General features: G+C 32.0%; 1 protein-coding gene across 1 annotated transcript in view; it reads left to right on the plus strand.

The window, feature by feature from the left end:
* Window positions 1-234: 234 nt before the first annotated feature.
* LOC145306381 (uncharacterized) overlaps window positions 235-23,887 on the plus strand; it is a 31,586-nt gene continuing 7,933 nt past the window's right edge. The window contains exons 1-9 of the mRNA XM_080148473.1: window positions 235-305; window positions 17,327-17,421; window positions 18,010-18,102; window positions 18,790-18,853; window positions 19,091-19,161; window positions 19,448-19,906; window positions 22,033-22,370; window positions 22,815-23,105; window positions 23,747-23,839. Coding sequence (XP_080004599.1) covers window positions 18,052-18,102; window positions 18,790-18,853; window positions 19,091-19,161; window positions 19,448-19,906; window positions 22,033-22,370; window positions 22,815-23,105; window positions 23,747-23,839 — 1,367 coding nt within the window. The 5' untranslated portion in view covers window positions 235-305; window positions 17,327-17,421; window positions 18,010-18,051. The remainder of the gene's footprint in view (window positions 306-17,326; window positions 17,422-18,009; window positions 18,103-18,789; window positions 18,854-19,090; window positions 19,162-19,447; window positions 19,907-22,032; window positions 22,371-22,814; window positions 23,106-23,746; window positions 23,840-23,887) is intronic.

A 23,887-nucleotide genomic window follows, 5' to 3' on the forward strand; every position in this document is an offset into this window, starting at 1 on the left:
TATTGGACTATCATTGGTAATTTATATTGTATGACGTTATTTTGTACAGAGAATATAAACATTTCCATCAACTGACTAAGACTTCAGCCGTCTATGTTAAATAAGAAAATTTCACTGTTTTGCTCAAACACACATGGGGAAATGAATAAGGAGAAGACACAACAAGGGGGTGGGAGAGGGGGGAAAGCTTAGAAATAAATTTTTGCCCTTGGAAAGCAATGCCTATGTCTTTTAGTTTAGTTTACTGTTTAGTACACTTTTTTGTTACACAACACATACATACATAAACTCAGTTAATAATATATGTAAGTATTTTTTAAAAAGGCAAATTTTAAAATTTGCCTCTAGAGACAATATTCATGATATTTATAGTGAAAAAGAAGTGAAGTTTCATTCAACATTTGTGAGTTTTTTATTAAGAGTGTTAAGTATGATTTTGATATTCTCAGTTACCTAAGCTTTTATGTGATATGCATTATGTATGTATAGGAACATCGTCATTAGTGATAATGGATATGGGATATGTGGATATATTGACAGGGAAAAATTTGTCGTCAATTTAGGCTGCTAATATGGCCCTCATTCATTGGTTAGTTTGTTCATCCAATAGGAGGGGAGAGGATGGGTGTATCCTTATCTTAACCAGCTGAAAGTATCACTGTTTAAGAGCACATGAAAATGTGGTGCAACATCCAAGTGATAATATATCCATTTCATTAGTGCTAGACAAAAAATGTTCCTTCTAAATTCCTTCATTATTCTTCCTATAGCTACAGCTATGCTATACCAGGAAGGGAGGGGACATTGTACTGTTTATTACACTGGTCCCCAAAGTTTTACAATATCGTTTTCTTATTCGTTGGCTTATTAACTTTGGGGACTTCTATTGAATTTTGATTAGTTGGTTTATTAAGTTCAGTGTCAAAACATTTCAACCATTAATTTTAATCTAGAGAAGGGTAATTTTGTGTCTTAAGTTGGGGATGTAAATCAATTTATTGTCCATTGTCTTATCACTTTAGATCCCTGATGCTTTAAAACTATATGACCTGATTTAGAATATTATTCCAGTATGGCTTAGAAACCGATTTATATCCGCTGGATTAGAACCGGTTCTTAGCCATATTGAAGAGTCATGCATAGCATCGTTTTACAGATAATTAATACGAATATCATTATAAACAGAACTAGTTTTAATCTTATAATTTGTCATTTTAATATCTGCGGAAAGATGTATATAATACGATGCGATAAATAATCATTATGCTTACTGGCTTAACACTTTAATGTATAAACAAATTCTATTATAAGTAAAAGTTTTTGTTAGAAGCTTAAGATCTCAAAAACTTACTGAACTGATCAGGTTCTCTATTTTAGGTAAGCTTCACATAGGTCCCGGGATAGTAGTGGGCTATTTATTTTCATATTTAAGTCTTCGGATAGTTTTAAGCTATTTATCTAGCCCCATTCTGCCACTTTGAATACAGAGCCCCTAGATGCTAGGGTTGCAAGGGTATATCTATATCTCCAAACAAATGGAATTAGATAATATCTGTTCTGGTTTCAAAACTAGTTTTCACTAGAAATGAATGAGATGATTTTTCACGAATAGAAAATTAATAATAATTTTCAATATTAAACCTACTTTAAATTAATAGTCTTTAATCTGCATATATAAATGCAATGAGATAATTTGTTTATCATCATTTAAGTGAAGAAATTTAGTGTGAATGTTGCTTTTTTCCAGTGCTAATTTTTTTTATAGGTTTATGAATAACCGACTTCAAAATAGCTATAGACCTGTAAAGAAAAGCCATATTGGTTCAGCGGTTAGCGAGTTCCTTTTCTATAAACAGACATCCTGCTTTTTTATCTAATGAGTACATTTTGATTAAATGTTGTTAAGGTATTTCTCGACAAAAACGCCAAATAGCCCGACAGTTCTAGCAAATTATCACTTATTCACATACTTATACAATTATATCCGCATTTATAAGTAACATGATGTCCGTGTGTGTATGTATCTCATTAATCACTGAACCGATACGATGCCCTTTTACAGTGAAGCTTCGGATAGGTAGAGGGAAGGTTTTTACCTATTTCAGGGGAGGTACCTTCAACTCTCTAAAAAGATGTGCTACCCCCCCCCCCCCCTCCAAACAAAAGTATTTTTACTTTTTCTTTTTTTAAAATGATTTTAAACAGAGGTCCGGTATTCCCTTCACTCGTGACTCAAGGGCCCTTGGAGTCTTCTAGGGGCGGAACCGCTGGTATAAGTAAAACAATGTTAAGTGCTTAGGGGTATTTAAAATCTCTAGCATTGCATTTTAGAACGACGGAGGGACAAAGTTAGTTACAGAATAAATGTTCATTTATTAAGCTAGGGAAATTTTTCCATTACATTTCTATCTACAATAGCAACAAAAAAATTACATTTTTTTTCATAAAAACTCCATATACCAAATACCATTATTAAAAAGACTTTGGTAAATAGTTATATATTTGAAATAGCAGCCGAATTGTGTATATACGGACAGACAAAAGTGTAAAATAGCTTTGCTACAAAAAAATCCATTTCTTATTTGAATGTTGTACTTTAGTACGTCAAGGGTATCTAATCAATTAGAAAACTAAACATTTACTCAATAAAGAAATCAATGCGTTTTTGTTCAGGGAGGAAGGGGACATTGAACAGAAAATTACACTGGTACCCAAAGTTTTATAAATGCGTTATATACTGTTGGCTCAAAAACTTTGATTAATAGGTCTCGAACTAGTAAGGCTAAACTCTTTAACCAACAATTTAATTTGCAAAAGAAGTAATTATGTTTATCGTCATTGGGAAGTTTATCAATTTGTCACCCATCGTCTTATCCCTTAAGATCCCTGGTATTGTCTTTAAGTAAAAAAACTTAATGTACACTCTCAAATTTAAGTATAGTTGCAATTTTTTTGCCCTAGTATAAAGAAGTTGACTAGTTAGGTCTTAAAAACGGTGATTTTATAATATGCAAATTTGTTTTATTTTTCTATGTGTATGTATTTAAGATCTCAATTAGGTTCTTGTTCGACCAGGTGATGTTTAGAGTCACTCTTTAGGTGAGTCAACTCTAATTGAATTTACTCTTATCCTCCATACCCCTCTAATCTTTTTTTTATTAAAATGAATTTAATGTGTAAAGGTATCCCTCCTTCCTCGTTTTCTCTCTTTTTCTTTTTTCTATGACCATTGATTATCTGTTCTATAGCTTTACTACTTATATTTTCAATTAAAAATATCCTAAAAAAACAACCCAAAAAGTTTAAAACCTTGTCTAGATAGTACAACCCATTTGGACCAGTATTTTCCAAGATATTTATCTTACGGCCAAAAAACTTACTACTTTTTAGTATAGGAATAGCGGCTACACCTCCAAAAGGCCTCTAGGGGCACTTGTAGTAGTACTAGGAGGAGGAAGCCCCATTTTTATTTTTACTTTTTAAAATCAGAATCTTCGGAACACACAGACAGACACACACATATCCTGTTACTTTTATATAAGGATTAAATAGTTTCCCTTGAAATGAGGAAAAATATTTTTTTATTGGTGCATACTGCAATACAGAGAAACTTAAATCTACTTGGGGAAATATTTGTTATATAATTTTAAACAATTTGTAATGATATTGTGCATTCTGGAGGAGTAAAGCTACTTTAGGATATGCTTTTTAGTGTTAATGTTTGAGAAGTATATTTTAAAATAAAAAAATTCTATTACTTTTTTATAGCTTCTATGCGGGGCACCTGAAATAAAGCATAAAAAGGAAGCCTTGGCTAATAAACAGGCGCTACCCAACATTTAAAATATTTAGGACTTCTAGATAATGATAGGAATGATTGGTTTTCTATAGAAATGTTTGCCACATTAATTTATTAGGTACTAGCAGCTTCACCCCAAGAGGTTTGATCAACCTAATTTTTCATAATTAAAGATTTAAAAAGAAAAGTAAAAAAAATTGTTTGGGGGGAAGGGGGTTTGTCGAACCCCTTTTTAAATCTTAGTTTAAATTTTTTGGGGGGTTGTTGTGTTATTTTTTTCATTTTTGGGGGGTTGTTGGTGCCCCCCCCCCCCCTACCAAGAAAATAGCTTAAAATCATCCCAGAACCTGTAGGTATATTCCCTGAAGAGTAGAGCCCAATCGGTTCAGTGGTTACGGAAATCTTAAGCTTCAGACAGACAGACAAACATCGTACTACTTTGTATTATAGATAACAAAGTAAGTCTTATAACCCCATGTTGTAAAATAATCATTAGACTGTAAATTATACTGGTACCCAAAGTTTTTAAATATGCTTTCTTATTCATTGGCTTCAAAAGTTCGACCATTGTTTTATCCTTTAAGATTTATCGAAATTCTGCTTATAGTATTTGGTAAACAGTGGGGGGGGGGGGGAATAATATTTTAATTAAGTTTTGCCACTATTGATCAAATCATCCTTGTTTACAAAAGAATTTAATGTTCGCTTAAAACTTAAAAGTAACGGAAGTTAGTCCAATTAAATGCTAAGAAAAAAAAATGCATTTTGTTTAAGTTAACTAACAAGATTCAAATAGAGACTGATTTAAAACAGGTTTAGGATGAATTCAAAATATTTTTTTAAGCGGAGCTTTTCTACAATAATGGTCAGTCCACCCCCGTAACGAATATTGTTGATTACTTTAACAGTAAGGCACATTTTTGAAAGCGTAACAACTTTTTAATCATAACCAGAAAGTCCTTAAGTTCATTTTAAACATAATGATTTTGTGGATATATAACATTTTAACAAATGTGGAATTAAAAGCAGTTTGATATTAACAAAGCATTTAACATATAATACATTAAAATTTCAAAATAAGCATTGTACTAAAACAATATCCATTAAATTATATATTTACTAACGGCATCGCCCCTAGCCTCTAGGGGCTTTGCCCCAAGAGATGATAAAAAAAGTTAAGGTGAAATTCGTAAAAAAAATAAGAAGGACCAAGGAAATCTTCTACAAAAAAAAGGACCATGGATATCTCATACAAAAAAAAATTGGGGGGGATTTTTTTTGTTTTTTGGGGGGTTGGGGGTTTCATACTCCAAAAGAAAATAGCCTAAAACCACTACAGGACCAGTAGGCATATTCACTGAAGAGTAGAATCCGATCGGTTCAGTGGTTACCGAGATCTTAAGCTTCAGACGGACAAACATCATTCTACTGTGTATTATAGAAATAAATCAGAAAAAAGAAAATATGAACAATTACAATTAAAGAACAGAAAATTAAACTCATCCGTATTTAAAAGTAAGGGTATCTGTATCTGTATGTCTGTTCCGAAGGATCTTGCTAACCGCTGAACTGATATCTGATATGGTTCTCCTTTTCATTGTAGCTCTTTATAGATCGAGGGAAGTTTTAAACTACAGTGTGTTTTTTTTTTATGAGAACTTTTTTGAAAGCAATTTTACCCCACTTATAGTTATCAGAATTTAATGATTAACAGCTTATTTTCTTCGTTTTTTATAATCATTTATAGAACATCAAACAAATATTTCAGTTTTTATTTAAAAAGTACAGTAAAATCAAAAATTCAAAACGTGGGTGTCAAATCTTCTACCCTTTGCAAGAAAAACATTGTACTCGACTTTGGGGGGCCAGTACTCCCTCATTGGTTGAGATATGGCTTTCAAACTTTAATATGTTCTAGTACATGTTCCCAAAAATATCCGTATAAATTTTTAACTCTGTATATCAACTTTGAAGCGTTTTGCAGCTATTCTTGCAAAGGGTAGAAGATTTGAGCTTGAGAAAAATACGCTAAAACCATTTTTAGATGTTGACACCTAGGTTTTGAATTTTGATTTTTCTGCACTTTTTTAATAAAAAATAAAATATTTTTTTGATGTTCTATAAATGGTTATATAAAACGAAGAAAATAAGCCAATAATCATTAAATTCTGATTACTATAAGTAGGGTAAAATTGCTTTCAAAAAAGTTCTCATATAAAAAAAACACACTGTATTTGTGCCCTTAGAGGCCTCTAGGGTTGTAGACGAAGAATGAAATTACCTAAAGATTCTACATTTATAGAGTTGATACTCTTTCCAGAATATATGACATGTAATTATGGAAGCAATCATAATGCAGTTTTAAACTTTAAAATACATAGACCTAAAAGTAAAAAAAAAAATATTTTGAATTTAGGCGTTTTTCAAGAAAAAGAACACTAACAACAACGCAAAAAAACACATATAAAGAAAATGTTTTAATTTACAAAATTTTACGAAAATATAGGAAGTGAACCGAAAATATTTGCACTAAAAATTTTAGAAAATTTTTGCTAGACTAAAAAAAATCATCCATAATTATAAACTTTAAACAAGGAATGAAACATCTAGAAAAGCGAAGCTAAATTAAAGATGGAAAAACAAAAGAAGATTTTAAAAAAATCGAGTTTAATCTTATCACAATCTATTATGGACGTACTTACATTCTAAAAATTATCATTTCAAAAAGTAATTACATCAAGTCTTGAAAAAAAAATTTAATAAACGTATTGTTGCTTTCCGAAAATTATTTTACAGGAATTACGATGCTAGGTTTGAACTCGATAAGATTATTCTAACATTCCTAAAGAGCGATCCTAAATGTATAAAAGCTTTACTTTGAATAATCTACGCATATAAAGAAATAGAGATTTAAATCTAAGTAAACTTTTTAGTAACGAAACTACTCTATGACTTACTTGTCTCTGTCTATTGAATTCGATAATTTTACCTTGGTTTTAAAATGAAAATATAAAAAAAATGGGGGGGGGGTTATATTTTTCTATGGCCGATTTCTCTTGGGAGGATTGTTGTACCCTCCCCAAAAGAAGTTATAAACCTTCCCAGAACTTATGAGAAGCTACAATGTAAAGGAGAACCATATTGGTTCAGCAGTTAGCGAGATCCTTTGATACAAACAGACAGACGGACAGATATCTATTTGTAAAAATAATTAAAGTTTATTTTTGACCATTAAAATTATACGTAGGAATGGTAAGAGAAAAGAAAAAAATATCTCACACAAAGTTACATATTTAAAATTACGTATTTCCAACCCCATCTATTCGCAATAATATATGATATATGATAATATATATATATTTGTGTACTGTCATTTTAAAATATTCAATATTTAGTGTACAATAGGAAACAGAGAAAATGCTTTCTGTCGATTTTTAAATGAATTACTTAGAAATACTAAAATTCGAACAACGTCGTAGATTTATATTTAACAGTATTCTTTTTTCTAAAATATAAAGTTTTTATTTTTATTTTTAAGACATAGCGATAGAGGGTAGGTAAATTGTCTTGCTGCCCAAATTTTATAAATACATTCTTTTATTCGTTGGCCGAAATACTTACTTTTGAATGCAATGATTATTTACATTTCAGGAAGTGTTTACGTCCGTCCATATAGAAGTTGTGATCATGTTCAAATATTTAACCATGTTAGAAACCAAAAAACTTTATAATTATCATTAAAAGCAACCCATAAATGTTGATTTTGATAATGATGCTTCTTGGGACGATTAAGGCACAAAAATAAAGCTTAGTATCTCTAAAATTACGTCCTATTTCTTATGTTCATATATACACTTTTAAATGTATTAAAAAAAGATGAAACGAAATGTTTGTGTACTAAAATTGTGCCCCTCTGTTCCAAGCCATTGCTAACAGATTATTTCATACAAAAAAAAATTCTTTAAAAATTTGATATTTTTGCAAAATATTTTTTTAAACCTTAAAATCTATTAAAAAAAACATTAAAAACCTAATTTTCATGTTATTCGTCAAAACTATCAAGTCTGTGTAAAAATTGACCACGGTAACACACATAGTTGCTATTGTTTTACCTTTAAATTTTACATTATTATTGTTTTTTTGAAAAAACTTCCCACTTTTTATACCTTTTTGTGATTTCTAATAAATAGATTTACCTTAATATTCATCTTTAACTTACGACCTTATTATTTTTGCCGTCTTAAAGATCTTACTCAACAAAACTTTAGTCAGGGATACATATGTGTGAAATTCTTTAGTCTAATGACAGAAAAAGGTAATGGTTAACTCTGTTAGAAAAGATTATTTGTAAAGTTGAAAAAAGAGCTTTATGGGAGGAAAAAGTACTTTCTACACCCCATTTTAAGTAAAAAATGTTAGGTTAATGTAAAATCGAAAGGCAAATTTTTTAGGTTTCTATTTTTGAATCCATGTTTCCTTATGCCTAACCCCTCAGAGGCTTTTCCCCCATTATAACCTTACCTAACCTAGTTTCTAAGGTATTAATATGACTACTTTTACATCAGTATCCCACCATTTTCATGTTTTCTAAATTAGTTAGGAGGAGGGGTGTTAATAATTTTTTTTTTTTATCTTATTTTACTTATTTCGTTTTTGCATGACGCACCCACACCCACATACACAAACACACATACACACACACACACACACACATGCCTACATAATTAACAGTAATTTAAAGATCTAAATTAAGTTAAGTTTAGGACAAAAGTATTTATAGTCATTATAGAAAAAAAGATTTACATAAAGATGTCTTTTTTGTTACTCTTGGGTTTAATAAGTTAAGAGTATATAACTGTTTAATTTTTTTGAGCGAGTTAGCTTGAATAAGCCTTACTTGAATAACAAATAAATGTATAAGTATAGAAGTGAAATCCAGACAACTACCTTGCCCAAGAGGTGAAAACAATTTTAGTCTGCTAGAAAAATGCATTAAATTTTTTCGGCTGTATGCATGTATTTATATTGCCAACGCTGATTTTAAAGACCCAATGCAAAAATCGGAAAAGGGTCTCCCTGTGGACAACGTTACATTTAGCTCATACCCCTCTATCACTTTAATGAATGATAGATAGACAAACGTATCCTTTTATTTAAAAAAAAACAAAATAACTTTGAATTGTTCTATTTTAAAAGAAAATGTCTAATATTACAAAAAAAAATCTGTTTTATCTGGTCAAAAAATTGTCCTTTAAGCTTGAAGCGCAGCCAATAGCTCTAGTTAAAATGATTTGATAAAAATTAGAAAAAATATCAATCGTTTCTGAACTTTCTGCCGTCATTCTGCTTGAGTCGTATGTACTATCTTGAAATCTGTGTTGGGTATCCACAGGATTGGTTCATAGTAGAGTAAAGAAACCCGACCCTAACATTCTCCTTACATAAAAGATACATGTTATTCTGAACCTCCGAACTTATATTGTTCTCCTTTATAATGTATCTTCTCTGGGAAGGTTTATATCTAATTGTTGGGAGGTTGCAAGTACCTTTACAAGGTAATCGCCCCCCAAAAAAAGAATAAAAGGCATTGTATCTAGTAATAAAGTTATGTTTAAATATCATGTTAATTGTAAACTTAAAACACCGTAACCTCAAATTTATTTTTTATTTATATTTGAATTTAGAAATTTAAAGGGTAAAGTTTTTAGGACATTTCATATATTATTTTTATTGAATATGCCTTTCCTTATTCTAAAGTTTTTCTTAATTTTTCTTAATTTATAATCTAAAACCTTTAAGAGAAAAATTAAATTTTCATTGTTTTTTTTGTCAGGTCAGGATTTAATAACCAGAACATGACCAAATCCCTTGGTGCTCCTCTAATCTGTGTGTGCTATGTGTCACTCTGTAGAGGACATGTGGACTAGAAATCAGATTAAATTATGAGATTTCTACTAATTCTGGCTTGTTCCTTCGACCAGGGATCTATAGGGATAAGACAATGGCCGATAAATTGATGTTCACCCCAATAATGATACACAAAATTACTCCTTCTGTAGGTTGAAGCGTCACTTAACTTAATGAACCAACTAATCAAAATTCAATAAAAGTCCTAAAATTTTTTAAGACAACGAATAAGAAAACGTTACTTTAAAACTTTGGGGACTAGTGTAATAAACAGCGATAAGTCCCCTCCCTCCCTGATTCTTTTGCCTTATGTTGGGATATAGGGATTTAGAATTAGCAGAAAAATATATATTTTAAAACAGTAGAGTACCCTAATTTTTTTATTACCAAAGAACAGAATTTTGCAACATACTTATGTATATGTCAGTTTTTCGGGGTATTGATTATGCGCATTTATGGATGTTCTCATTCTTTTTTTCAAAATTAAATGCAATAGAATAATAGGTTTTTGGGGTTTAATTAGTTGAAAGCTTTAAAATATGTTTTTCTTTTACAAAATGCCACAGGCCAATGAAGAATAAAGATATTGATTAATACTTTTTAAATCAAGCAATACTTTTATTCAATTAAAAAACACACTATATTAAATAATTATTACATCATCATATGTAATAATGTAGTTGTAAGGTCATAAGAATATAATTATGTCGACAAAATATCAGCAACGATCACTTTTATCAAATATCATAGTTGACATTAGATATCAAAATTGCTTGTCGACAAAATGCTACAATAAGACCTATTCTCAAAAAAACAATTTTCAATAAAACTGATTATCTACTTTTGCTCTTACTCTTGAATCATAGGCATGGAAAAATTTACCTAACTTTGGGCCAAAGAAGTATTAATAAAGTACAATAATTTTCATAGTATGGCTTTGAAACTGTTTCTCTGAAAAACAATGTATTACAACGTTTTGCAGACAATTATTCCACAAATTTCAAAATAAGAATAATAAAATTGATACCAGTTTTGTTAAGCCAGGCTTTAGCTTTTCATAGGTCCTGGGAAGATTTACATCTATTTTAAGGGAAGGGTACCGCCACCCTCCCAAAAAAACTCCCCTAGGAAAGTAGATATTAAAGTAACAGGAAAATTTCTACTACATCTATTACTTGAATACAATAACTTTGAAAGGTATGTGAATGAGAACTTTCTTTTCTAAATTGTGCATTCAACTCCGCGTACATGCATCATATTTTAACTTTGTTAAGCCGTGTATTATTGTAACATCTTTAATTATCATTAGAGACACTTGAGGTAGGGGGAGGGGAGGAGAAGTCGACCCCCAAATTTGAATTTTAGCTGAAAAGATAAAGTAAACAAAAAAATGACTATTTTTCTTGAGAGGTTGAAGGTATCCTCCCTAAAAATAGTTAAAACCTTCCAAAGACCTATGATAAGCCATGTAAGGGAGAACCATATTGGTAAAGCGGGTAACGAGATCCGTCTGTAAAAACAGACAAACAGAGATCCTGCTACTTTTATATAAGAATCGCCTTTTATTAATTTGCTAATGTATATTTTTATTGGTAATTTCAGCTTTTGGCCAACCCAGATTAAGAAAGTACCAAACTGTGCATAAAATTATGTAAATATGTGTATTCATATAATTTTTTGCATGCTTATGTTGAAATACTTATCTATCTATAAAAGCGAATTTAAATATAAGCGAATGTGAGTGCACAGCACTCTTTGCTTTCAAACATATTTATATCCGTACAGTTAATAAAAAATATCAATAATATAGACTTTAAAAAATCTTATTTTTATTTAATTTCGAAAAGTAATTTAGTCTGATAAAAAATTAAAAAGTTTTTCTGAATTTTTTGTACTTTTCATTCAATTTTTGTAAGCTTTTCATAAACGAGATCTTACTTGAAATAATTTATAAGAATACAATTTTGATATATATTTAATAGTTACTTTTCATAAGAAAAAACTGTATTGTTGTAAAAGCTAATATTTATTTTATTCATTTATTTTTAAAAATGGCTGACACTTAATTTAACTTAATAGGACAATTCTAACATATAGATAAGTTTTTAATGTTTTATCAGTAAGATAAAAAATGTCACACATTTCTAGATTCTTTGATGATAATATTTTATTTTTAAGCTATGATGTATTAAAGCATGAGACATTTTTTTAGGAAACTCTACGGCTACGTCCCTATAGGCCAGTAGGCACAGACCAGGGACCAGGAGGAAGGGGGGGGGGGGGGGTAGATGCCATCCACCCCATAACTTTTTAAAACCACTTAATTAGAATTTGATAGATTTCATTTTAACATTAGTATAGTTTTATATACTGAGATCTTAAACTTTAGAAAGGAAGAAACAGTGATAGACATCATTCTACTTTGCATTATAGATATTATACAAAACTGGCATTAAGGTTTATAATTACCAGACAATTCTAACATGTTTAAAAATGTAATATATAACTCTTATGTAATTGTACAGATTATACCTACAGAAAAAATATATACTGGCTTCAAACGAATTAAAAACAAAGAATATATAACATCTTTTTAATATGTATCGAATACCCAGGGAGTTAAAGGGATAGAACAATGGACCAAAAATTTATATACAACCTCCATTATACCTTCTATACAATAAATATCTAGAGGTATTGTCTAAACATTACTAGTTTGTACAAACCCATCAAGATTTAATAAAAATCCGCAAAGTTTTTAAGCTAGCATTTTTTTTAGTACCAGAAAGATTTAGAGTCCAATGTCCCTTCCCTCATTGCGAATTCCAGACGTTTAAAAATGTGTTGTGCATTAATTTCCGCTTATGTATTTTATTACAACAATATCTGTTCTTTCTTATTTGTCACACTCTAATTATGAAACCACATTTTTTAAAAGCGAAGCTTTTCTATAATTAGGGTCGGTCCGTCCGTACGTCCGTACGTCCGTAACGGATAGCTTTTTTCATTAATTTAGGCATGTTAGAATTGTCCTATCGATTTCAAATTTTGCATGGTGATTCCTTTAGTAGTTAGGTACGATTTAGAAAGCGTAGCAACGTAGTATATTGATTCCTGGGACAACAAAGTATAATGTAATAAGCGAAGCAACTCTATAATTAAGTCCTTAAAATGTAAGTATGTCCATAAACATTATCCTGTATCAAGCAGTTTTTCAACAAATTTACTTACAATTTTGCTTTGACCCTTATGAATTTATATTATGATTATTCAGTTCTGACACTATTCAAGTGTTAATGTCCGTTTGTCCTACCGTTTCAGTGCTTCGCTTTTATGGATGTTGTCATCCTTGTTTAATATTAGATACTTGCAGATACGCCTTAAAGTGCACTTGAAGTGTGTAGGGGGGGGGGGGGGAGGAGGAATCAACCTCCCAGCATTTTCAATTTGAATTTCGCGAAAACCAATATTGTTTTTTTTGGATTATTTATTTTTTTCTATGGGCTATTTATCTGGAAAGAATGGTATTAATCTCCCCAAATAAGAAGCTATACTGCAAGATACTTTAGTACACACAGATCCTGTTACTTTATATAAGGACTAGCGGCTACGCCCCTAGAGGCCTCTAGTGGCACTTTTAAAGTTTTTTTTGTATTTTAAATATAATTTATAACGTTTCGATTTTTTGTAATTTCTCTTGGGAGGGGGTGGTACCCTCCCCCAAAATAGTTAAAAACCATTCCGGGACATATGAGAATCTACCCTGTTCTACCCTGAGATCCTTCGGTACAGACACACAGATACACAGACACACAGACAAACAAACACCCTATTACTTTAGTATAAGGATTAGTAGCGAAATCTTTTTATTATTTTTGTAAATATGCGGAAATTAATGCACATCCTAAAAAATGTATATTTGCCAATAAAGTGCGAATTTAGCAATATTTCACAGGATAAATAGATTTCCAATTGCCCGGCAAAAATTTATGTCTGTCTAAATAAATTTTGCGGCATAATCAAATATTTTTATGAGAGTCAAAAAATATAAATTACTTAAGGCATCATACGCATGCGGTTAAGGTGTTTATTACTGAAATTTTCTTCACCCCCCCCCCCCCTGGAAAACCCTGTGCATGACACTGCACGATACAAACAAACATTCAACTGCCTGAATTAAACATTAATTTCAACTTAAACAAGGATTTTACCATCCATAAAAGCAAACCTCATTACATCATTGAGATAATGTTTCCACTTCTATCAACAAAAATGTTAAACCCGAGGTTAAAAAATCGCCAAACCTCAGTCGATAAATATAGAATTGCTTCGCTTTCTAAATTTTACCTTATAGGTATGAGAATACCAAATTTTAAATCAAAAAGATAAGTCTAATATGTTTGAATATTAAATAATGATCAGAACTATCTGTTTTGAAAATACGGTTAGACAGACCGTAATTAAAGCTTTTAATAAAAAGCGAAGCTTTCCTATAAATAGGTTTTTATTAGTGTCATATATTTGATTTTAAAAGCAAAGCTTTTCTAAAATTGGATCAGTCCGTACGTCCGTCACGGTTAGCTCTTTTCGTTAGTTAAGACATGTTAGATTTCAAGATGTTTTTAGTATGTTATATTTTTTTATTTTGGAAGTATTTAAGCAATTTAGCAATATTGCAGCAAATCTATTTAAAATTGTGTAAATACTTTAAAATTAATGTTTTGCTTATTAAGTTCTGACATTCTACAATGGGCTGTATATTACACAAGTCCCCAAAGTTTTATAATAACGTTTTCTTATTCGTTGGCTTTAGGGACTTTTAATGCATTTTGATTGGTTGGTTCTTTAATTTATTATTTATTATTAATTTATTATTTTTTATTTATTTAATCCAAACGTTTCAATAACTAATTAAAATCTACAGAAAGGGTAATTTTGTGTTTAATTATTTGGGATGTACATCAATTTACTGGCCATTATCTTATCCCCTGAGATCCCTGATATACTTACAAGTTTACTCTTTGTCCTTCAAGTGAACATTCTTTACCTTTCCTCTCAATTATGTTCACAGATAATTGTCAGCTTTTTAGGAGCGAAGCTACTCTTTAATTAGAACTGTACGTCTGTCCTTTTTTTTGTTTTTACGTCTGTAATGGACAATGACATGTATGATCGGTTCCTGATTAAAGAGGAATATTTTGTGAGCATCTGTTTTCTTGATCCATTAATCTGTTGGTTATGCCACAAAATTAGGCGAACGCAGTATTTAAAGACCCCCTCCTTAGGCCTCCACATAAAAATAAAACTTTAATTTGTCTTGAATTTATATTTATAGGACAATTCTAACGTGTCTGAATTAACAATAAGATGTATTACAGACTCTTAATATAGAAAATCTTTGCTTTACAAAAAGAACAACATGGGGGGTTTATAGGGATCGAAAGGGACAAGACAATGACCGATATTTTGATGTACATTCTAAATGATGATACACAAAATTACCCCTTCTGTAGATTAAAATTAGTTTTTGAAACGTTTGGACAACCAACTTAATAAACAAACAAATCAAAATTTAAATAAAAGTCCCTAAAGTTGTTAAGCTAACGAATAAGAAAACGTTGTTGTAAAACTTTGAGGACTAGTGTAATAAACATCCAATTGTCCCCTCCCTTCCTAGGTTTGTAGACAATTATACTACTAAAAATATGTGTCAAATCCTTATTGCATATAAAAATGTCCTCTCTTTTTGCACGTTACATCATTTTTAAAAATATTTTTTGTTTATTTTTTAAAAACTGTTCAAATCATCATAAATAAGTTATGAAACTCTGAAAAGACCGGGTAATTCCAGGGAGGCAGTGGTAGGTCAATAGATGGTAAATTAATTAAGCAAATTATGTCAAAGTATAAGTGTTGTCATAAAATTTCAATTGTTTTTGTCGACTGATACCTACTTAAACTATGTGGACTTTTTTTTTCTTGGTTTAAATCGACAATAAGTCACTTGATTTACGTCCAATATATGTCTTATAGTTTATGTCCACTATATTACTTTATTTAGTTTAGGTTTACTTCACTTATGATACTTGTTACTAAGTTTATGTCGACTAGTGCCCAAAGCTGTAGGAAAAATATTTCTTATTCGTTAGCTTAACAACGTTAGGGACTTATATTGAATTTTGATTGGATGGTTCATTAAGTTGAGTGTCCAAACTTTCAACCAGTAATTAATCATAATCTACATAATGGGTAATTTTGTGTATCATCATTGGGGATGTAGATCAATTTATCGGGCATTGTCTAATCCCTTTATGTCCCTGCTGAGTAGTAAGATGTTATGCAGTTACAAATTTTATAAAAATAATTCTGCTCCAATTTTCAATTTTATATGCGAAGCAACTCTGTAACTTTTATAATTTCAGTGTCGTTATTGTAGAGTGTCAAGCGTTAGCCTGCCGTTAAAGTGTTTCTTTTCTTATTTGTTGGCTTAAAAACATTATTAAATTATTTTAAATTGATTGAACAGATCTATAGTATAGATGTAATTACAGACAATTACCTTCCTTCATTTTCAATGACCTTTTACGTCTGCTTCTAAACTACTTTCTGCTACTTGGCTGTGTTAATAAAAGCAACACCATTGGTTGATTATCAATGACCCAATAGGAAGGTTGCACAAGGTTGATGCGATGGGGAGATACAGTTATTTAACACTATCTCCCTCTAGTGTTTTACTCTCATATTGAGTGATTCAAAAGTGTTCAATTATTATTTTTTGCTACATTTTTATCATAATTAATGTTGCTGTAAATCAATCAATCATATAATGTCTTATCCATTAAGATCCCTGCTATATACATTCGACTGGGGTCTATCAAAATGGCTTATAATATGAATTAGATACCTTAGATTAGATTGAATTCCGGGGATCTTATGGGATAAGACAATGGATACAAAATTTATACCTACATCTCACATGATGATAAACAAAATCAATGCTTCTGTAGATTAAAATTATTGCTTGAAAAGTTTGGATACTAATAAAGATTTAATATTAGTAACTAAAGTATTTAATCTAACAATATTTTTTTAAAACTTTGGGAACCATGCTGAAATAAATTATCTAGCTATCTAACTATCAAACATTTCTATCTTGTTAGAACTGAGATAGCAGAGTTTAAAAATTTTGACATCTCTGAGTTAAATAATGATATTTGCATATTTAGGGTATTTAATATTTACATCTTTATTATTATGCAAAAGCGTGCAAAATTGGTAATATACGGATTCCCTCCTCCTTATAGTTTTCTTGTCTCTTGGGAGTGGTTTTCGCCCTCTCCCCCAGTCATCGAGAAAACCTGCAATATAGGGGGGAGGAAGGGGGGGGGGCAAAAATTATGTGCATGTCTATATTCTTGTGCATCTAGTTTCCAATGCGTAATTTTGCGTAGCTTTACAAATTATAAACAAGAACTATTAGGTCTAATTTAGGAGCATTCGTTTTGAAATTGAAGCAAGTCGTTACTGAGATCTTACACGACATACGCATAATATTATAAGATATTAAAATAGCCTAGATTGTAATACATACATGTATGTATTCATTATTTTTATTTTCAGGGACCATATAAGAGTTGAAGAAACTGTACTAATCAAGCCTCTACAAATCTTCATATTAAGCTGATATTTAACTTCAGAAATTCAGCGAGCTTCGCGTAAGTTGTTCCATGTAGCGAAAATACTCTATAAGTAATGGTATCTGTCTGTCTTTGATATTAAAGGGTTTCTGTTTTTTTTTCCTTTATTTTATTAGCGAAGCTACTCTATAATTCCAAATGTTCATCCGTCTGTCAATAAGGCACGAATTGGGGGAATGTGATTTTCTCGGCTCCAATAAAAGATAGAAGGCTGAAACTTTTTGACAACACTCCCATCATTAAGGTCATTAAAGTCATTCCCTCCTTTGCTAACCCCTGTGGGGACTATACCTGCGGTGCCATATCCCAGTGGGGCTACCAAATACCCAATCTGACCTTACATTCAGAGAGGAAAGGGCCTATTTATTACACTAGTCCTCCAAGTTTGATAACGTGTTCTTATACGTTGGTTTTGCAACTTTGAGGACTTTTATTGAATTTCGATTGATGTCCAAATGTTTTCACCACTAGTTTTAATCTAAAGAATGGGTAATGTACATCAAATTATCGGCCATTGTCTTTTTTTTTTTGGGGGGGGGGATTTATGTGTACGACTAGGCACACTAAGGAAAATCTTTAACTATATTAATAGCTTTTGCTTTTCAGGAATGCCCGGACAGGGGTTAGACGTGAGATATCAACAACAGTATGTCACTGTGGAATAATAGTGAAGATTTCTACAAGCAATATCCTTCACAGGTCTGTAATAGTTCCACTGTGGAATAATAGTCAAAATATAGTCACAGAGGTGAATTCTTAAAAACATTTGCCCCACTAACCGCTTAGTGGGGCAAAATTGTTTTCATAAAAAATCCACCAAAATCACATTAAAAATTTGCGATTAGTGGGGCAAATTTTTTTAAAGAATCCACCTCAGGTCTGTAATAGTTCAACTGTGGAATAATAATAAAGATTTTTATAAGCAATATCCTTCACAGTTCCACTGTAAAATAATAGTTAAAATGTTTATAAGCAATATCCTTCACAGGTCTGTAATAGTTCAACTGTGGAATAATAATAAAGATTTTTATAAGCAATATCCTTCACAGGTCTGTAATAGTTCCATTGTGGAATAATAGTGAATTCTAGCAATTTTTTATGGATGTTGTCATCCTTGGTTGATATTATCCAGGAATAGTAAAGTAAATTAACTGCTACCTACAGTTTTATAAGCAGATTTTCTTACTCATTGGCTTGAAAGCTAATTTTTATTAAACCTTGATTGTTTGGTTCAAACTAGCAGTGTTCAAACTTATCACATGAGTGGTAATGTAGTTTATCATCCTTGGGAATGTACATCAATTTATCATCCATTGTCTTATCCCCTAAGATCCCTGATGGCATTACCATTATATTTTTAGAAATTTAGAATTGTTTTTGTTTTAGTTGACAGATCGTCTATTTATTGCTGCAGCAAGGGCCGTCACTCCAAAAAGTCTTCTTGATCTAGGTAAGTTTGACAATTTTTATTTTGAAATTTATATGGAAATTTTAATGGTATTAAAAAATGTGGATATATTGACAGGGGAAAATTTGTTGTCTATATAGACCTTTTATATTGGTTATTTTGGGGGTTATTTTGGCCAATGCGCGAGTTTCACTTTATTAGAAATCTGGTAAGATCCAAGTTATAATAAATCAATTATAAAAACAAAGTTATGGAAATGTTAAAATTATTCTTCTATAGGTATAACATGTATTGTGAACGCCACCATAGAGTTGCCTACTATGGCCTATCAAAAACAAGAAACTCTGCAGGTTGGCTTTTAATTTTGATGAATTATAGAAGGAATGACAGACAAGCAGTAGCAGACCTTTCATTTGTAGAGTAGCTTTTCTTTCAAGAATGTTTATTAATTAATTAAAATTTGGGAATATAGGAATAATATTAGGCAATAAAGCAAATAGTTTTTAAAAATTGGCTTTAAACAATCCCGGGTTATATGTAAAGCTTTCCCTATATGGAGAACCATATCGATTCCGTGGTTAGCAGATCCTTCGGTACACACATCCTATTTCTTTTATAGAAATATATTCGTTTTAGATTGCCGTGGAAGACCGTATAGCCAGCAGCCTCTACGTATACTTTGACCTCGTGGCCGACAAAATCCACGAGATCCATCAAAATGGCGGCAAAATCTTGGTGTACTGCCGCGCCGGCCAGTCCAGATCGGCTGCCCTCTGTATGGCGTATTTTATCAAGTATCATAAACTCAGTTTTGACGACGCGTTCCAGTATGTGAAAGCCCGCCGCCCCATCATACATCCAAACATAGGGTTCGTGCGGCAACTCAAAGAGTTTCGGGAGAAGTGTAAAAAGGCGGAGCTTTTACCGCCGCCGCCGCCTGTTATTGCTCCGCCACCGCTAGTGAATGGCATCGGAAAAGTGGTGCTTAAAAGCAATGACAATAATAATAATGTGACGGCTAAAGTTAATGGAGTATCAAAGAAAGCAGAGCCTATTAAGCCATGCTTCACCACTGAAGAACTTCTTGATGTACAGGTAAACAATTATATTTGAAACAAAATTAAATTTTTAGATGATAATAACTTTTAGGAGCAAGGTTTAGCCAAAGTGAAAAGTGCTCATTTCAAACCACTATTTTACTCCAAAAGCATTTGTTGGGTTGTTTTTAGTTGTGTCAATCAGCTTCAGTTTTACCCCATTTAAATTATATAAAAAATTATTACATTTTTTTAATCATGAACAAATTATGCTGAGATATTTTAAATCTTTCGCATATTAATATACAAATTCAATCAATTGAAAAAAAGAAGAACAGTGGCGTGTGAACCGAAGGGGGCATTTGGGGCAATCGCCCCCCCTAGCGACCAAAACGCCCCCCCCCCTGCCCCCCCCTAGGAACGGCCCCCCCTGCCCCCCCTAAATGTTAAAAAATGCCCCATTTTGCCCCCCCCCTGGTCAACAAAAATGCCCCTTTTTGCCCCCTACCCTACAAAAAGCAAAACTATCCCAGTTTCCAAAAAAAAAGATCAAGAAATACTCCAAAAAAAAATTTTTGCGCTTCGCGCCAAACAGACAGTTACTATTCATTTAACCTTACCAAATTTTTTAATTAGTGTAGAAATTAGGTTATAATCTTTTTTCACTGAACATAACAAACCAGGTTATAGGAAGTATTTTATTTTGTATAATATAAACTTTTTACCAAAGAAATTTTGTACATCCCCAATGATGATGCACAAAATTACCCCTTATATAGATTACAATTAGTGGATGAAATGTATGGAAACTCGACTTAATTAACCAACCTATTAAATTCCATTAAAGTCCCCAAAGTTGTTGAGCCAATGAATAAGAAAATTTTATATGAAATATTGGGGACTAGTGTAATAAATAGCCCAAAAACCCCTCCCTCCCTGCATATTTGAAGAAAAAAATTTGCGCTTCGCGCCTTTCCAAATGGTTTCTGCTATGAAATATTGGGGACTAGCGTAATAAATAGCCCAAAAACCCCTCCCTCCCTGCATATTTGAAGAAAAAAATTTGCGCTTCGCGCCCTTCCAAATGGTTTCTGCTATGAAATATTGGGGAATAGTGTAATAAATAGCCCAAAAACCCCTCCCTCCCTGCATATTTGGAGAAAAAAATTTGCGCTTCGCGCCCTTCCAAATGGTTTCTGCTATGAAATATTGGGGACTAGTGTAATAAATAGCCCAAAAACCCCTCCCTCCCTGCATATTTGAAGAAAAAAATTTGCGCTTCGCGCCCTTGTAAAAGGTTTCTGCTTTTTATCACAATGAAAGGACAAGTAATTTTTTTATATTTTTTACACAGTTCATTATATCTTTGACTGGCATCACACAACATACAGGAAAGGATTTGTGACTTTTTCTACCTAAAATATATATTTATTTCAACAGATGCTCTTTAAATCTACTTGTCTGTATTCTTATTAATGATTTTTGTGCTTTGCTACTTAAAGATGTTGTCATCCTTGTCGTCAAACAATAAAGAAATATTCAATATCATTTTTTCATATTAGGTTAATTTTTGGTAAATTATTTCCAAAATGAGTGTTTTTATCTTCCCCCCCCCCCTATTTTTTTTAATGGGGTTATTCATCCTTCCTGCTGAGATTTTATAACATCCCCTTCCACCCATTAAAAATGTTTTGTGGTGGAGGGGGGGGGGAAGGTTAATTTATCTTCTGTACTATTTTTTCAAAGATGCTTTCTAGCTCCCTTCCCTTCAGTCATTGCAGGGTGGGGAGAAGGGATGGGGGAGAAGAGATGGGGGGGGGAAGAGGTGGGGGATATAAATGGGAAATAGGGATGGGGGAAGGAATGGGGAATAAGGGATAAGGACTAGTAGGCCCATAATCAAATAATCCCACCCCTTAAAACGCCCTTATTTAAAATTAGTATATATAATCAAAATGCCCCCCCCTAAAGCAAAGTGCCCCCCTGGGGCACTTTGATTTAGGGGGGGCAAAATTTTACAAAATCTTCAAAATGCCCCCCCCTAGACAAAGTGCTTCGCACGCCACTGAAGAAGAATACAGTAATTTAAATGCAGCTTTTCTCAGCTGTAAAAACTTCTATAATTAAACTATTAATGAATAGCTTTACCAAACTGGAACAAATTAGTTTGAAATATTTTTCTAGGCTGAACAAGGTGCACAGGAGATGGAAGAAATTGTTCTAACCTCACCTGACCTGGCAGTGGCTAATGTACACCAGGATCTGAAACAAGTGGCACTCAGATACGATGCTCACATCATCAAGTTTAATGAAAGCATTTCATATGAATCACATGATGATAGTAACCACAACGGGGTGGATCATAATTCCAACCTTTTGATTAATGGAGGCAGCAGCCATGAAGGCATTTATCCTGCAGCTATCATGACAAAGGCTTTTGATATTTCACAAAGTTATTCAAACATTCCATTGGAGACAGAGCTTATTTTTGGAGAGGGTCTTCAGCGCACTAAAAGTGTCAGGTATGATTTATTTTAAAATGAACAAATTTGATGTAACATTTTCATCATGTAACATGTAATACATGGTCTCTTTAATACACCAGTATCCCAAAGATTTGTATTTATGTTTTCTAGTTTGTTAGCTTAACAACTTAAGAGACTATATTGAATTTTGATTGGTTGGTTCATTGAATTTAGTGTCCACATGATTGAACCACTAATTGCAATCTAAGAAAGGGGTATTTATGTGTATATCATTGTAGATGTTCATCACTTTATCGACAATTGTCTTATCCCTTATTTGTTTAAAACTTGTATGAAACAATTAACAAAACTCTACAAAAAAAACACAATATTTTGCTCTTTTTTCGGGTCACAAATTGCTTTCTGATCTTTGATAGTGACTTGGCTGATAATCAAAGACCCAATTGAAAGTTATTACTTTAATGTTTAATATAATTGCAGGAAAAAGAAAAGAGTTGGATTATCCAAATCTCGAAGTATCGGCAACTCCGCTGATGTACCGGCACGGCGGGTGAAGCCCGCTAAAGCAGAGCAGTCATTATGCCCAATAAATCTTATACTACCCAACAGTAAATTCGACACAACCCTAACAGATTTAGTGAGTCCTTTCTCAGGGTTGCCATCTTTGGGTACCAGTTGTGTAATTTCTACCTGTGATACTAATCTGTCAGTTGCTCAAGTATGCAACACATTTCCCTGGCTGTCAGTGTTCACTGCGCCTATACCACCCAGGTAAATTATTATTCAACGACAATTTTTTGTACTTTCATTCAAAAAACATTAGCTGTAAACAATTTTAACAAAAAAAAGACTAATATATAATTTTGTACTGAAAACTATTCTTTTTTACAAAGAGACATTTTTATTTCTAGCATTTTAAACCATTAGATTTTAAAGTATATTCTTCATTACTTTACCGAAAGTGCTTAGCGAGCATAGAACTCCCCCTTGTTTCAATTAAGGCGTTGAGTAGTTTTTATTTTACACCTAACCCCTGCGGGGAACCCTAACTTTGAGATGGCTGTACCCAATATGACTAAGCCTGACCTAAGAAAAAACACCCTCCCCCCCCCCCCACCAGCAACCTCTTTTTCAATATATTTTCAGATGCAAATTGCTATAAAAATAACATGTTTAGACATCCAGATCATTTTTAAAGTTTAACCTACTTCCTACCCCCCTTTTCCAAGGACCTTTTTTGTCTGCTAGCAAATTGTTTCTGCTACTTGGTGTTAATATTCCAGACACTATTGAATAATTTTCTAAGACCCAATTGAAAGTCAGCACAAGGTCCTTGGGATGAGGACATACCCCCTCTAGTGTTTTTCTCTAATACGTCTGCCGATCCATAATAATTTAATCTTTGTTTGTAGGACTAAGAGAAAGTGTGAGAGTGTGAAAGTGATCATTCCAAGCTGTAAAACTGTGATAGTCACTCAATATTTTACTTCTTATTTCATAGTCTCAAGGAAATAATAATATTTAAATAACATATGGGTTAGTTAAAAGAGAGA

Source organism: Acartia tonsa, chromosome 14 (assembly GCF_053477335.1).
Source record: "Acartia tonsa isolate MP-2025a chromosome 14, ASM5347733v1, whole genome shotgun sequence".
Classification (NCBI taxonomy): domain Eukaryota; kingdom Metazoa; phylum Arthropoda; class Copepoda; order Calanoida; family Acartiidae; genus Acartia; species Acartia tonsa.